Raw genomic sequence first — 17,002 nt, forward strand, 5'->3', positions numbered from 1 at the left:
ACACGCGATATTGTAGTAGTTTCAGGCGTACGACATAGTGATCCCATATTTGCATACCTTATTAAATGGCCACCACCATAAGCAGCAGTCAAGGAGACAGTGATGTTAGAAATGGCTATCAGGAGCTCTCCTAAGGCCACCAGAACTAAACACATAAGAGCCTTTCTGCCAAGCACCAGACACTACAGGAAGACAGTCTTCAACTGTGAGGACTGTGTGTAAACATTAGGAAATCAACTTGAAACTTAATTGGGTTGAGACTTCATGTGCGGGCTAATCCAAGGGAAATAGGAGTCCAGGGGACCCATCTTGCAATTCCTTTTTGCATTTGCTCGTGCGTGTGTGCTCATGGTTCCCATCCAAGTGACCAGATCTAAGGAAGATACATGAAAAGAGCCTTTTTCCTCTAAAAATACAGTAATAATTACAGTAAAATCATTTGTTATGTCGTGCAATTAATTACTATTTTTTAAAATAAATTGCTTCCAGGATGGATAGGACTAATCTCAATAACGATTGCAAATAGATTTCCTGCTATCAGGGTTTTTAAAGGATAATGAGCACCAAATAGTTGTAAGTTTGCTTTTTCACAAGTGGTTTTTATTTTTATTGAGTTCTTAGTTATGATGGCTGCTTTTAGGGATGACTTTACTTATTTTTTGTGTGGCAAACAATGGTTATCTCCCTATCACTCTCATTGCTGTCGTATGTGATATCACTGCTACTCACATTGCCACAGAATAATACATTGTCTCTGTAATCGCCCTTACGACAGGACTTGGAAAAAAAATGCGCTTTGCTTGAAAAAGGTGAGTTTTGAACATTTCTATCCTTTGCCTCAGAAATACTATTGACCAAAGGCTCAGAAGAATTTCTGCAAACAAGGCGTTTTTCCTTATAGTATTGACAAGTCTTGATTAACCGAGACCTAGGTAACATGCCTGCCTTACTTGTACTAACTGACCTTTTTAGATTACGACGTCTAGAGGAACTGGTTAGTTTCTGTAAACTGGATTGCCTGGTTGGTGAGGTTTGCTTTTGTGGACTGGGTGGCTTGGTTGTCCTGACTGGATGTTGTGGACCGGCTGGCGAAGGCAGCCTCATTGCCTTATTTGGATAGGATGAACAGGACTGACCACCTAGCTTATGGGCATGAGCTTGCTTATGGGGCTTTTCTAGATTGTGTGTTCTATGTGACTTTCCTGGGTGGGATGACCTGGATATTTTTTGTGGCCTTGGTGGCCTTTTGACCTTTTCTGTACTAGATGATATACATTGCTTTCCTGGACTCAAGGGCCTCATTAACTTTTCTGCACTGGATGGTATGGATGACTTTTCTGGGCTTGAGGGCCCAGAAAGCTTGTCTATACTAGATAGCATGGACTGTTTTTCTAGAATGCATGGACTGGCTTCCTTGGATTCACTGAATGGTGTTTTGGATGATCTGGATGACTTGGTTGTCACATCTTCTTTCTTGAGCCTGAAAATATAGAAAATTTGGAGTATGACATCTTAAAACAAAAGAGTACTATTGCTATCACCAGAAAACACAGGTTACTATGTCAGTTTAGACTTTTTGGTCAGTTTTTTGGCTCTGATAGAAAAATTGAACACAGTAAGAATTGGAGTGTGATAAAAGCTATGACTTGGGTTAGAGATAGGAACTCATGCTGAATACTTTTTTATTTTCTTGAGAGTATTTTTACTATTTCAGATGCATCGATAACCATATAGCCTACATATGGAATGACACAAAGTTGTTTCAAGTCTACTGTTGACAAGGAGAAAGAGAGCTTCACTTATTCTAGAAATTAAACTCTAAAAAAAGTCACAGGTTGGGGGCACCTGGGTGGCTCAGTCAGTTAAGCATCTGACTTTGGCTCAGGTCATGATCCCAGGGTCCTGGGATGGAGCCCTTCGGCAGGCTCCCTGCTCAGTGGGGAGTCTACTTCTCTCTCTCTCCTGCCCCACCCCCTCATGCTTTTTCTCTCAAATAAATAAAATATTTTTAAAAGAGTGACAGGTTAACATGCAACTCATACACAATTGTCACAACTTGTCATAAGGAAAAAATAAACTCTTTAGACCGGATTCACTGTGTCCTATCGTATTTACACCATCAAGTTTTCTATCCATGCATATTTGTATTCACAATATTCCTCTAAAACTAAAGGAATAGAGCACTGGCGTATTTAGTCATCGGTCCTTATACTGGGAAATTCTTAGGGAGCCACTATATCAGGGCCAACCTGATCCTCCTACGTGAAAGGCAGGGAGTGAGACAATGAGGACAACAGTGAATAATTTTTGCTATTAAGCCTTCAAATGGTAGATTATCCAAAACGTTTTATTGTTTTTGGAATGCAGAGACCCCAACTCCCTCTCCCCTTCTTTTTGTTTCTTTTCAAATTATGTATTTAAATTCTAGTTAGGTAGCATACAGTGCAGTATCAGTTTTAGTCTCTCCCGTTCTTTATTCTCCCTGTCTTATTTGGATAGTCAAGCCTCTTTTCCTAGACTCAATTTGTAATGAAATTTATAGCCTGGGGTTCAGCTGAACCCTCAGTAGGAGACAGCTTTAGAATACACTAAACTTGATAACGTACTTGAGAATATTTAAGAGCTAATATTATTGAAGTAAAGGTATCCACCAACAAGATGAGCTCTTTAGAAGTCTGGGGTTAACATTAAGTAACCACGAAAACAATGAAATCTCCACTATATGTATACACACAACTTGCATTCTTAATTTAAGGGTGTAAAACTTACGTTCCTGATTTGGTTGCATCGTCGCTCATACAATTGTAATGGAGAAAACAAAAACAGGTGAAGACAAAAGCTATGATCATAATACCAATTATGATAACGAGTAGACGTTTCCTAAAGCTGTCCATTTTATTCTCCATTGGTTCAACGTGCTTAGCCCCTGCCAAAGAGATGGTTTCACCAGAAAATGTGTTAGGTAGCCCAGTTTTCTTCCATTTGATAGTGGTTTGCTACTAAAGGTCAAAATCAAGTCTTTTCATCAGTGATTTCTTAAAGCGTGATAAGTTTCCCATTGTCATTTTCCTCCCTCTATCACATCCCCCGGCCACAGTCTAGATGCTAAATCTGGGAATCATCACTAGCCAATCAGTACAATTCCCTTGGTTACCCCTGCATCATGGCTTACTCACCCCATTGCCTAGGTTTTTGAGTGTATGTATGTCTTGCACATGTGAATGCATTTGAGTGTTAATGTTTGTGTGCGAATGTGTGTGGTGGAAAAGGGGGTAGAACAAGAAAAAACTCTTTTTGAAGCCTACTATATGTTCGGTGCCATGCCAGATTAGTTGAGGGCAGGGGTTAGTGGATTTGGATGGGGAAGGGGAGTGAAGGGGGACAATATCTCTATACCCTATGCTTCTATATTTCTTGAATTTTCCACACAGAAGTAAAACTCCCAGATGTTCTCCTAGAAATTCTTAAAGACCTACTAATGGTAACATCCAAGAAACAGCAGATTTCTTAAACACAGCTAGCTTGTCTAATTAAGACTCGAGTGGATAATATAACAGATCCTAATTTCTAAGTTTTAAGGGTTAGGCACATACCTGTAGTAGAAGAACCATCACTTTGGTTTGTATTTAAACAACTGTTTGTCCAAATGGACAAAAGTAGGACATAAATAAAAAGATTCATGTCCAGGGATTTGTTCAAATGTTTTTTCTACCAAGGAAACTACTGTAGTTGATATGGTTCAGCCTGTTCTAGAAGTTTATGACATCATTTTCATTTTGTGTCATATTATGACATCATAATCTCACCATGGGGAAGCCCGAGCTTCTGTGTATAAATACTGCCAAATGATTTTTAACAATTTCTCCACATCAAATATTCTACCAAATTCAAATCAAGAAGGTTTGGGGCATTATTAAAAACACAGAGGTAGATATTTAGAAAAGACAGGGAAAATGGGATTGCTTTAGCTACTGAAGAACTGTTTCTCCTTATTAAATGATAAGGAAGCAATTTGAAGCTTTGTAGTAATTCTTAAGTGTTATAGGAGTTAAATCATCCTGTGGTATAAGTCTATAGGATTATTTTTCTTAACAAAATTAAGATATTATAAAGCAGTAGTAATTAAAACAGTATGGTACTGGCATAAAAATAAACACATAGATTCAATGGAGTAGAACAGAAAACCCAGAAATAAACCCATAATTATATGGTTAATTAATCTTTGATAAAGGAGGAATGAATATACAATGGGAAAGCTGGACAGCCACCTGCAAAAGAATGAAACTAGACCACTTTCTTTCACCACACACAAAAATAAACTCAAAATGGATGAAAGACCTAAATGTGAGACCTGAATCCATAAAAATCCTTGAGGAGAGCATAGGCCATAATCTCTCTGACATTGGCTACAGCAAAACTTTTCTAGGTATGTCTCCTGAGGCAAAGGAAATAAAAGCAAAAATAAACTACTGGGACTACATAAAAAAAAAAAAACAAAAACAAAACAAAACTTCTGCACAGTGAAGGAAACAGTAAAAAAAAAACCCAAAAGTCAACCAACTGAATGGGAGAAGATATTTGCAAATGATTTATCTAGTAAGAGGTTAGTATCCAAAATATATAAAGAACTTAGACAGCTCAACACCCACAAAACAAATAATCCAATTAAAATATGGGCAGAAGACATGAAAAGACAAGCTCCAAAGAAGACATCCAGATGGCCAACAGACACATGAAAAAATGTTCAGCATCACTCATCATAGGGAACTGCAAATCAAAACTACAATGAAGTATCGCCTCATAGCTGTCAGAATGTCTAAAGCAAAAAAACACAAGAAACAACAAGCATTGGCAAGGTTGTAGAGAAAAAGGAACCCTTTTGCTCTGTTGGTGGGAATGCAAACTGCTGCAGCCACTGTGGAAAACAATTTGGAGGTTCCTCAAAAATTAGAAATAGAACTACCCTATGATCCAGTCATTGCACTACTGGGTATTTCCCCCCAAAATAAAAATACACTAATTCTAAGGGATACAAGCACCCCTATGTTTCTTGCTGCATTATTTACAGTAGCCAAACTATGGAAGGAGCCCAAGCGTCCATTGATAGATGAATGGATAAAGAAGAGGGGTGTGTGTGTGTGTGTGTGTGTGTGTGTGTGTGTGTGTATACACACATACATACAATGGGATATTATTCAACCATAAAAAAGAATGAAATCTTACCATTTGCAACTACATGGATGGAGCTAGAGAATATAATGCTAAGTGAAATAAGTCAGTCAGAGAAAGACAAATACCCAATGACTTCACTCATATGTAGAATTTAAGAAACAAAACACATGAACAAAGAAAAATAAGGCAATCCAAGAAGTAGACTTAACTATAGAGTTTTTAAAAAATATTTTATTTATTTGACAGAGAGAAACCACAACTAGGCAGAGAAGAAGGCAGAGAGAGAGGAGGAAGCAGGCTCCCTGCGGAGCAGAGAGCCCGATGCGGGACTCGATCCCAGGACCCTGGGATCATGACCTGAGCCCAAGGCAGAGGCTTTAACCCACTGAGCCACCCAGGCGCCCCAACTATAGAGTTTTTGATGTAGTGTTCCAAGATTCATTGTTCACATATAACACCCGGTGCTCCATGCAATACGTCCTTTCCTTAATACCCACCACCAGGCTCACCCATCCCCCCCAGTCCCCTCCTCTCCAAAACCCTCAGTTTGTTTCTCAGAGGCCACAGTCTCTCATGCTTCGTCTCCCCCTCCGATTTCCCCCAAGTCCCTTCTCCTCTCCATCTCCCAATGTCCTCCGTGTTATTCCTTATGCTTCACAAGTAAGTGAAACCATGTGGATAATTGACTCTTTCTGCTTGACTTATTTCACTCAGCATAATCTCCTCCAGTCCTGTCCATGTTGATACAAAAGTTGGGTATTCATCCTTTCTGATGGGGGCATAATACTCCATAGTATATATGGACCATATCTTCTTTATCCATTCGTCTGTTGAAGGGCATCTTGGTTCTTTCCACAGTTTGGCGATTGTGGCCATTGCTGTTATGAACATTGGGGTACAGATGGTCCTTCTTTTCACTACATCTGTATTTTGGGGTAATTACCCAGTAGTGCAGACTCTTAGTTATCGAGAACAAACTGATGGTTACCAGAGGGGAAGGAGATGGGGGGATGGGTGAAATAGGGGTGGGGATTAAACAGTACACTTATCATGATGGAAAAAAAATAATAAAATGATAAAAAAGGGTGAAAGGAAATTAAAAGTTACAATTCATACCAAGGTTTGTATGATACAGAGAATCTCATCTTTTCCTCAAGATCTCATCTTTTCCTTGTGAAATATTAAATTTCAGAGTGCCCAAAACTATTCTTTTATAATACAGTAACTGTTTTTTTACTTAACAATAAATTGTAATGAGGGCACCTGCGTGGCTCAGTCAGTTAAGCGTCCGACTTTTTTATTTTGGCTCCGGTTATGATCTCAGGGTCCAGCCCCACATGGGGCTCGGTGCAGGGTTTGGAGTCTGCTTAAGATTCTCTTTCTCCTTCTCCCTCTGACCCCCCAGTTGTAATGATTAGTGAACGCCAGTGAAAATAATGTCTGTAGTTAATATAAGTAAAGATTAGAAATCAGTGTTCTTTTTTATTTTTTTATTTTTAAAAAGATTTTATTTATTTATTTGACAGACAGAGATCACAAGTAGGCAGAGAGAGAGGGGGAAGCAGGCTTCCCGCTGAGCAGAGAGCCCAATGCGGGGCTTGATCCCAGGACTCTGGGATCATGACCTGAGCCCAAGGCAGAGGCTTTAACCCACTGAGCCACCCAGGCGCCCCCAGTGTTCTTTTTTTAAAAAGAGATTTTATTTTAAAGTAATCTCTATACCCAAAGTGGGACTCAAACTTAGAACCCAGAGATCAAGAGTTGCACGCTCTACTCATGAAGCCAGCCAGGCGCCCCTAAACCTTAGTGTTTTTAATGCTTTGGAATTAATGTTGAAAAGCTGAAATTCATTCTTTTGATTAACTTGACTGCCACACTGAGCATATCTGTGTATTGCTCCCTTAAAATGTTCAATTTTTGGATGCTGATTAGAAACTGTCTGTGTTCAACTCCTCCATTGTTAATTCTGAAGTGTTATTTACACGTTGTTATGGTGTGCCTTACCTTGGTTCCCTTTTCTGTTTATTAAATCTACCAACTGACAAAATAAACACCAGGTAAATCAAAGAGCTGCCTTTGTTCTGTGTGATTGTTGTGCAAAGCAGATAAAGCTGCCACAAGTCTCCAGAACTAAGCCTGACTGCGCAAGTATCTAGAGGAAAAGCATAACCCCACCCAGGGTGGCTATCTATATTTGCCAATGTACAAGTCCCCAAATATACTGTTTGAAAGGCAATTTAATGTTTTGGCAAAAAAAAAAAAATATTACTGAGGGACTGCGCCTTGTCAATTTTCCAAAGCTACAGTATCCACTCACAAAATTTAAGTTTTCTTTCTTTTTTTTAAAGATTTTATTTATTTATTTTTCAGAGAGAGAGAGAGAGAGTGCACAAGTAGGCAGAGTGGCAAGCAGAGAGAGAAGCAGGCTCTCCGCTGAGCAAGGAGCCCTATGCAGGACTCAATCCCATAACCCTGGGATCATGACCTGAGCTGAAGGAAGCTGCTTAACCTACTGAGCCACCCAGGTGTCCCATCTTTCTTTTTTTTAAAGATTTTATTTATTTCTTCAAGATGGAACCTGAGTGTGAGAGAGTGAGAGAAGGCACAAGCAGGGGAAAAGGGTAGAGGGTGAGGGAGAAGCACACTCCCTACTGAGCAGGGAGCCCAATGCAGGGCTCTATCCCAGGACCCCAAGATCATGAGCTGAGCCAAGGCAGATGCTTAACCAGGTGCTCCAAAATTTAAGTTTTCAAATAAAATAATTAAAATTAACTTTTCCTACCTCTCATACTTAAGTAACCTTATTTATCTGTCAGAAAAAAAATATTAAGGTTTGAATAGTCCCTTAACCTTTTCATTGAGCTGCTGCTAACCATCAGGTTAAAGCTCAGTTCAGTCATTCATTTATTCAGCAAACATTTATGAAGTGTTCCTATGATGCCAGATACCATCCTTAATGCTACAGATCCCAAAACAGGCAAGATAAAAATTCCTGTACCTGTGGAACTTATATTCAAGTAGAAAATACAAATAATTACAAGATAGTGTGAAGGGGGCTATATATTTTTTTAAAGATTTCATTTATTTATTTGACAGACGGAGATCACAAGTAGGCAGAGAAGCAGGCAGAATGAGAGGAGGAAGCAGCTTCCCTGCTGAGCAGAGAGCCTGATGTGGGGCTCAATCCCAGGACCCTGGGATCATGACCTGAGCCGAAGGCAGAGGCTTTAACCCACTGAGCCACCCAGGCGCCCCAGAGTGGGCTATTTTAAGACTAAGCACAGTCCTTGGGGAAAGATCATTCTAACAATAATGGGAAAGTATGGATTAGAAGGGAACCCAATCTGTTGGAGAGACCACAAGGAAGAAGAGAGAATGGTTACCATAATTGAGGTACTGAGGATAGAGATAAATAGATGAATTTTTAGAAATATTAAAGTGATTGAATTGACATGATTTGGTTTGTGACTGTTCAAGGGAAGGAAAGGGAAGAGTTTGAGGACAGGTCAGAATTCTGGCTCAAATATCTGAGTGACTGTTGGTCCTATTCATTGGGATAGAACACACGGGCAAAGTTGGAGCTTTGAGGAGAATGGGGGTAGTAAAGGTTGATGAGTTCAGTTTGGGTTATGTTGAGCTTAAGGTTGTTTTTTTTTTTAAAGATTTTATTTATTTATTTGACAGACAGAGATCACAAGTAGGCAGAGAGGCTGGCAGAGAGAGAGAGAGAGGAGGAAGCAGGCTCTCCGCGGAGCAGAGAGCCTGATGCGGGGCTCGATCCCAGGACCCTGGGATCATGACCTGAGCCAAAGGCAGAGGCTTTAACCCACTGAGCCACCCAGGCACCCCTGAGCTTAAGGTTTTTATGAGATATCCAAGTACACATGTCCAGAAGCCCAGTTAAATATATGGACTTGAAGTTCAGAAGATGGATTCAGGATGGGAGTCATCAACATCTAGAACAGGCTTCTTAACAGTTTTTGTGCCATTGGCAGTCTGGGGAAGCCTGTGAACCCATCTCAGAATAATATTTTTAAATGTATTTAAATATTTTTAATTTTTAATTAAAAATTAAAAAAATTAAAAAATTAAAATTAAAAAATTTAAAATTTAAAAAAAATTAAAAAAATATTTAAATATTTTTAAATGAAATGCATAGGATTATAAGTGAAGTGAATTTTACTGAAAGAGTTATCAAGTACAAAAATTGTGATATAATAATACATCTAATTATTGACTCATTAAATAAAAAGATTTAGTAGTGGATCTAATAACTACTATGAACTAAAATAATGATAAACATAAAAATATTTTGAGATATTTTTAACAAATATATTAAACTATACGTGATTTCTAATACTGGCAAAGTCACAGACTTTGGTTATACTACCATGGTTTGTTGCCTGCATTCATAATTGGGAGAAATACTAAATTTTCATTAGAGATTGGTGAAAATAAAAAAATCTGTTTTTACCCGTTCGGGTTTACAAATTGTCTGAATTTGATTCATGTACCCAAGTCAGAAACCCAGTCTAGAAGGTAACCGAAGCCCACTGGAATGGGTGTGATCCACCCAAGGAGAGAAGATAGAGAGGGGAAAGTGCCTAGGACCAAACCTCAAGGAACCTTAACATTTAGAAATTGAGTGAAGGAGGCTGATCTAGCAGAGAAAAATAAAGAAATTCCACATGATTTCACTCATATGTGAAATTTAAGAGACAAAACAAAGGAGCAAAGGGGGCAAAAAAGGAGAGAGGCAAACCAAGAAACAGACTCTTAAGGATAGAGAACGAAGTGATGGTTACCAGAGGTGGGGGGTTGGAGGCACGAGTGAAATGGGGGAAGGGGATTAAGGAGGGCCCTTGTGATGAGCACCGGGTGATGTATGGAAGTGTTCAATCTCTGTATTTTGCACCTGAAACTAGTATTACACTGTATGTGAACTAACTGGAATTTAAATAAAAACATAAAAAAAAAGGGGGCGCTTGGGTGGCTCAGTGGATTAAGCCGCTGCCTTCGGCTCAGGTCATGATCTCAGGGTCCTGGGATCGAGCCCCGCATCGGGCTCTCTGCTCCACGGGGAGCCTGCTTCCTCCTCTCTCTCTGCCTGCCTCTCTGCCTACTTGTGATCTCTCTCTCTGTCAAATAAATAAATAAAATCTTAAAAAAAAAAAAAAAGAAGGGGCAAAGAGGTAGGGAGGAAAACCAAGAAAGTATAAGGTCCTAGAAACCATGAAAAGAGAGTTGTTTCAGGTATAAGGAGTAGTCAACAATGAAAAATACTTCTCAGTGTCTTAAAAGAAATTAAAATAGATTGAATAACGAAGAGGTCACTAGTGATCTAGGCAAGAGTACTCTTATCTTGGAAAGATAAGAGCCAGAGGCCAGATTTGAATGGGTTGAAGAGTAATTGAGAGCTAAGTGACATCCCTTGGTGTAGACAGTTCTTTCAAGGTTGACTGCAAAGGGGGAAGATAGGGCGGTTGCTAGAGGGGTACGGTAGCCCTAGGGAGGACATTCTGTAAAATGGAGAAGCTCAAAGCTCATGAGAAACAGCTAGTATGGGGGAAGGTGGTGCAGCCACCGAACAGGGAGATAGAGGCAGGCTCCTTGGGGGGGAGTGTGGGGCAGTATAGAATGTGATAGTCAGAACTTCACTGCTCCCAGAGGACAGAATTGCTGATCAAAAAGCTGTAATCTGATACAGACCCATTGAAGATGGGAGTAGGGATGGGAATACGGGGCTGGGAGAGGAATTTGGGGAATTTCTATCTGATGGCTTCTGCTTTCCTAGTGAAGGACAAGGGAACTCATGCTTTGCGAGAAGGGGCAGAGGTTTGAGGACTGGGGAGAGTTGTGGATAGATTGTATGGAGAACAGAAAGACTGAAGAAACTATCTGATGAGATATGGTTGGGACTTTTGCCCTTTCTCTGGCTTAGTGAGAAAAATATGTTTCCCTTCAATGTTAAAGTTATTCCTATGGTACTTGATGTGTTAATTAAGCTAAAAAATTAATCAGCGTAATGAATACTACTTGGGAAGTAACTAAGGGGTGCTATATAACGTAGCATTCAACTTTCTGGAAAGTTTTCCCTGATAACTATAGTCTGTGGATATAAAAACTAATGGACCAGTATATACTGTTCAAGGAGCTGACTCATCCTGGAACTCTGAAGTTTAGGCCCTTAAAACAGGGCAAACACAGCACCTTTGCTTGGTAGATGCTCTAGTCTCCCTTTGTTCAGCCTGTCCTCTGCCTGCCCTAATTTCAGCTTCACATATGGTCAAGGACAGTCTATTTGTAGGAAATTTTCCCTGAAAGATGTGTGTGGTTGGAGGTTTCTGTGGCAGTGGGGAATGCACTGGGCATTTTCCCAAATGGACTGACTCTTTCAATTTTGTGTTACATGACAATAGTCATTCTCAAACATTTACTGAGGGTTTCTTATGTGCTTTGGAGTTTCAGTGGTAGAGATAATTGAGGGAAGTGGGAAACAGATATTAAACAAAAACAAGAAATGACAAGATACTGTAAAGGTACTGAGAAAGTCAGTAGCGAATTTGATTTCATCAAGAAGGTCAGGGGAAACTTTCCTAAGGAAGCAGAGTTCTGAAATATGAGTGGGAGTGAATTAAGGGAAGAGAGAGAATATCCTATGAGGCGGAGACACCTGGGCAAAGGCCCTGTGGTGAGAGGAAGTTGGAGACCCCAAAAGAAGGTAAGAGAGTGGAGACTAGAGAAGTTTGGGCCTTGTAGGTCAACTTAAGTGCATTGGACTTTATTCTAAGAATAGTGAGATTGCATTGAAGAGTTTTTGGCTTAGAGACTGACATAATAAGGTCTGCATTTTAGAAAAATCACAATGGCTGTTGTATGGGGAATGGATTGGAGGGGCACAAATAGGAGAAAGTAATAAGATAATTAGGAGGCTGTTACAGTGGTGAAAGAAGATGGCGGCTTGAAGCATAGTAGTGGTGGTGAAGATGGAGAAAAATCGATGAATTTGAGAAATATTTTGATGGTGTGTAGGACTTGTTGGATTTCGTATGGGGCATGAGGTAGAGAGAGGTATCAAGGTTGATTACTCATTCAACAAAAAACTTGTCTATTATGTGACAGGAAGCTTCGGTTAGGCGCGCAGCATTCAAAAAGACATAGTCCCTAGCTTCAAGGAGTTTGAAATCTAATGGGAGAGACAGGTAAGTAAGTAACCAATCACTATGGCAGCACAGGTATGGAATGTCATGCAGGTATGATGTCACAGGAACGAACAGGAGGGGCAGAGTGGGGACCCCTGGAGGAGATGACCCTTCAGCTGAGATGTGTGTGTGTGTTTTAAGATTTTATTTATTTGAGAAAGAGAAAGAGAGACAGCATGTGAGAACACACACAAGCAGGGGCAGGGTGGGCAGAGCAGGAGGAAGAGGGAGAGGCAGGCTTCCCACTGAGCAGGGAGCCCTATGCCACCCAGGGCTGGATCCCAGGACCCTGAGATCATGACCTGAGCCAAAGGCAGACACTTAACCCACTGAGCCACCCAGGCACCCCATGAGATGTGGTTTTTAATTCATTTGTTTTTTAATATGAGTAGGAATTCCTTGAACCCCAAAAGGAGGAAAAGAACATTGCATTGCAGACAGATAAATCAACATGTGCAAAGCATGGTTGAGGGAATTTCTTTTCTATGTGGCCAAAATGAAGAATGTGGGGAGAGAGAGCAGGAAATGAAGCTGGAGCAGGTGAGCAGTGTGACCCTTACAAAAGGCTTTTCTTTAAGTCTTTTTCCTGTGATGAAAGGACATGGCTTATAAGGGTAGCAGTCTTTGAAATCATACTTTTGGGATCATTGGAATAGAACAAAATTTAAATATTCTTTGGAAAATACAACTCACTTTTACCCCGAAGCTCTAAATAATTCTGCTCAAATACCTTTTAACTTATAAAGATTAGAAAATGTTATTTTTATACCATGTTACATATCAATTGTATCTCCATAAAGATAGAAAGAAAACTAAAAAAGGAAAATTTTATTTTATTGCTTTTTAAATAAGATGATCTTAATTTAGTGCTTATAAAGTGGAAGCATATATGTGTCAACTTGTTAAGATCAGTTCTTTTTCTAGTGACGGGTAGTTGGTAGACAATATTATTTTTAAACAATATTATTGACTATATTTTCTATGTCATCTCCATGACTTATTTATTGGACAGCTGGAAGCTTGTACCCTTCACCTATTTGCCTATTCCCCTAGCCCCTTAATTTAGCATAATACCCTCCCACCTCTGTCCATATTGTACAGATGAAAAGATTTCATTCTTTTTTGTGACTGGGTAATATTTCAGTATGTGTATGTATACATACCATATCTTTTCTATCCATTCCTCTGTTGAAGGACACTTAGGCAGCTTCCATGTCTTGGCTGCAATAATGCTACAATAAAAATAGGAGTGCATATATCTTTTCAAATTAAGGTTTCATTTTCTTTGGGTAAATACCCAGAAGTGGAATTACTGGATCGTGTGGCATTTCTATTTTTAAATTTTTTAAGGATATTTTATTTATTTATTTGACAGACAGAGATCACAAGTAGGCAGAGAGGCAGGCAGAGAGAGAGGAAGGGAAGCAGGCTCCCCACTGAGCAGAAAGCCCGACATGGGGCTCGATCCCAAGACCCTGGGATCATGACCCTGAGCTGAAGACAGAGACTTTAACCCACTGAGCTACCCAGGTGCCCTTCTATTTTTAATTTTTTTCAAGATTTTATTTATTTGATAGAGAGAGAGATAGCTAGAGTGCAAGAGAAGGGAACCCAAGAAGGGGGAGCGGGAGACGGAGAAGCACGCTTCCTTTATCTTCGTCCTGCAGGGCTATCCTTAGCCTTGTCCACTTTAGGAACACTTTTGTAAAAGATTGATTTATTTATTTGAGAGAGACAGAGAGTGTGTGATGTGGGGGGGGGGGCAGGGGCAGAGGGAGAGAACCTCAAGCAGACTCTCCACTGAGCACAGAGCAGGACTTGGGGCTTGTTCTCATGACCCTGATATCATGACCTGAGCAGAAGTCAAGATTTGCACAGTTAACCGACTGAGCCACCCAGGTGCCCCAACATTTTAAAAAAAATATCCTTGTCTATTTTAAAAAGCAGAGGGGGAGGGTCAAGGACTTAGCCAGTTCTTCCAAACAGGGCTTTGTCCTCAAGACCCCGAGAAATCTCTCTAGGTTATCTACCCCAGGGCTGTGCTCTTGGGCTCCTGTTTGCTGATTCTCAGTGAAGAATGCCTCTTTCTACTTTCTCCTTGGCTGTCCAGAGCCGAGCCCTTGACACTTTCCCGATTTTCCCCCTTTTATCTGACGATCTTGCTCCCAAGATCGTGTGGCATTTTGCTCCCAAAGTCTGGCCAGCATCATTTCAAGTAGTGCCCAAGCTTTTCCTCGCTCCCACAAGGCAAGTTTGGATCCTCTGCCCTTTTCCTGGCGAGACACAGGAACCACCTTTCTGTGGTTTCCACCGCATGGCTTTCTACTGCCCTCCTCTGGGCCTTAATTGCCAGTGCAATCCCGCCTCGGGCTTTGAATTTTTTTCCCATTAGATTTTTTTAATTAAAAAATAATATATGCACCTTATAAAAATCTCAAGCCACACAGAGGTATTTCAGCATTCCTTTATCCCATCGGTTCTTCTGACCCCTAGAAAATTGTTCAAAATATTCCTTACTCATGGCCTGCCAAGATGCCTGAAATCTTCATCTTTATTTTTAATTGCATTTTAAAATTGCATGAGGAATATATTAGTCTATTCTCATTATGAAAAATAAAAAATACAGAAATATGCGGAATGAAAAATTATAGAGTCCTTTCCTATCCCACTCTTTTGCCATTCTAGAGAGAATAACTCAAAGTTTCAGGTGTGTCGCTCAGATTTTTTTTCTACACATTTACATACATATCATACACATAATGCACACACACATACTAAACATAAATGGCTCATTCGGTAAGTATTGTTTTTTAGGGTTTTAAAATTTACACAACCGTTTTTACCCCATATTCACAGCAGCATTATTCACAATAACCAAAAGGTGGAAACAACCCAAATGTTTATCAACAGATGAATAGGTAAAGAAAATGTGGCAAATGTGTGGGATATTAGTCACCCGACTGATCGCTTTCCCTCCTCTGTCCTATTCTGCTCTCCGCATCTGCCGTCTGCTTTCATTTCAGGTCATGATTCCAGGGTCCTGGGATCCAGCCCTTCATTGGGCTTCCTGCTCCGCAGGAAGCCTGCTTCTCCCTTTCCCACTCCCCCTGCCTATGTTCCCTCCCTCTCTCTCTCTCTCTCTCTCTTTCTCTCTGTCAAATAAGTAAGTAAAATCTTAAAAGAAAAGAAAAGAAGATGGACCCCTCACTGGGGCAGAGATCCACTAAAAAAAAAAAAAAAAAAAAGCAACCCCCCCCCCCCTCCAAACAGTCTGGTGCTGGTGTGTGTCCTTTCGGTTCCTTTTTTGTGCGTTCACATACATTACAGAGTGGAGGTCTGGAGCTAGCCTGGGTGAATAGGGACTTCTGAATGGGGACCGCACTGAGTATGAACTTAAATAATACAGGTATAACAGATAATACCTGTGACATAACAAGCAGAAAGCAGGGACTAGAGGGAATTTGGGGATGGGGGCCAGAAAGGACAGCAGAGGAGCCCAAGAAAGTAAAGTGAATGGCCGCCAATCAAATCTGGCATTCATCTTTATGGGAAAAAAAATAGAGGAGATACAAGGAAATAGATTGAAGCATAGTAATAAAGGAGAATTTAATACACTACTCTCATTACAAGACAAATCAAATAGGCACGAAATTATTAAGGAGGTAGAAACCACAAACAGCAAAACAGAGTCTGTCATATATATATGGAACATTGCACCCCCTCTTTTTTTCTCGCAGCATGATGCCTTTTTTTTTTTTATCTGCTTTGAACAGAGAATCCATTATTTTGGAAAAGTACTTTTCTACCCGTCGACCTAGTCCTAATAAGGTCCAGCAATCATAACATTCCTCCCTTCAAGCCGTAAGGGTGGGCATGTGGCCTAGGCTAGACCAGTAATAGTTTTCTATTTCTGGCCATAGTGATTGGTTGTGGTTGGCCATGTGACCTAGAAGAGACCAATCAGAGGTCTTTACCCAGTTTTTTCAAACACCTAGGATGTGAATTCAAGGTTGCCTGTGCCATGGCCCTTGTCCGTCGGAGTTAGCTCATTTGAATGAATAAAACTGTCATAAAGAGAAACATCAACATGAATGATGGAGTTGTCCAAGGAGAGTCACGATTCCGATTGCTCCCGAGGCCACAGCATCCCCTGCCTTTGTGGTGGTTTGATTTTATGTATCCATATAGTCCTTTTTTATTTTGCTGATTGGAATTGGGCTGTCATGACCACAAGATTTTGAACTAATACAAGTTGGTGTGGTGTGTGTGTAAACAATAAAAGGATACCACAGGGAGCCCAGAGCTATAAATTCAGATCGGTAAGCCAAAGGCAGGCCCAACATGCTTGGTCTCAGGACAGTAGCCTCCCGCTACCCCTCTGCAGCACAGGACAAGCTACTGAGTTAGAATGAGGCTGAGGCCAGTGTTCACTGGAACTTCAAATTCCTCCGACCAGTAGTGACCAGCACACTTCCTCTTTGCAGATGTGAGCTTTCCAGAAAAGAATGCTGTTATCAGCGTTGCCTCCTTATGCCCTTGTGCTTAACAATAAGACTTCCCCGCCAGTGCAAATGCGTGTGTGTTCTCTCCTACACACACTCACAACATGTGTCCAAATGTGTACCCCC

At 40.4% G+C, this 17,002-nt stretch overlaps 1 protein-coding gene across 1 annotated transcript; it reads right to left on the reverse strand.

The window, feature by feature from the left end:
• Window positions 1-648: 648 nt before the first annotated feature.
• Window positions 649-3,681, reverse strand: CXHXorf66 (chromosome X CXorf66 homolog). The gene is made up of 3 exons (XM_045994835.1): window positions 3,594-3,681; window positions 2,770-2,926; window positions 649-1,480 (listed from the first exon to the last, which is right to left on the reverse strand). Exons 1-3 carry the CDS (start codon window positions 3,679-3,681, stop codon window positions 649-651), a joined length of 1,077 nt encoding a protein of 358 aa, XP_045850791.1.
• Between the last annotated feature and the right edge of the window lie 13,321 nt (window positions 3,682-17,002).

Source organism: Meles meles, chromosome X (genome assembly GCF_922984935.1).
Source record: "Meles meles chromosome X, mMelMel3.1 paternal haplotype, whole genome shotgun sequence".
In the NCBI taxonomy this organism is placed as follows: Eukaryota; Metazoa; Chordata; class Mammalia; order Carnivora; family Mustelidae; genus Meles; species Meles meles.

Excerpts from the sequence above, each read along its gene's own strand:
- CXHXorf66 (XM_045994835.1), bottom strand. The coding sequence starts at position 3,681 with ATGAATCTTTTTATTTATGTCCTACTTTTGTCCATTTGGACAAACAGT. Across the intron at positions 2,927-3,593 it reads TGATGGTTCTTCTACTACAG|GGGCTAAGCACGTTGAACCA; the intron begins GTATGTGCCTAA and ends TCTCTTTGGCAG. Across the intron at positions 1,481-2,769 it reads GATGCAACCAAATCAGGAAC|GCTCAAGAAAGAAGATGTGA; the intron begins GTAAGTTTTACA and ends CTATATTTTCAG.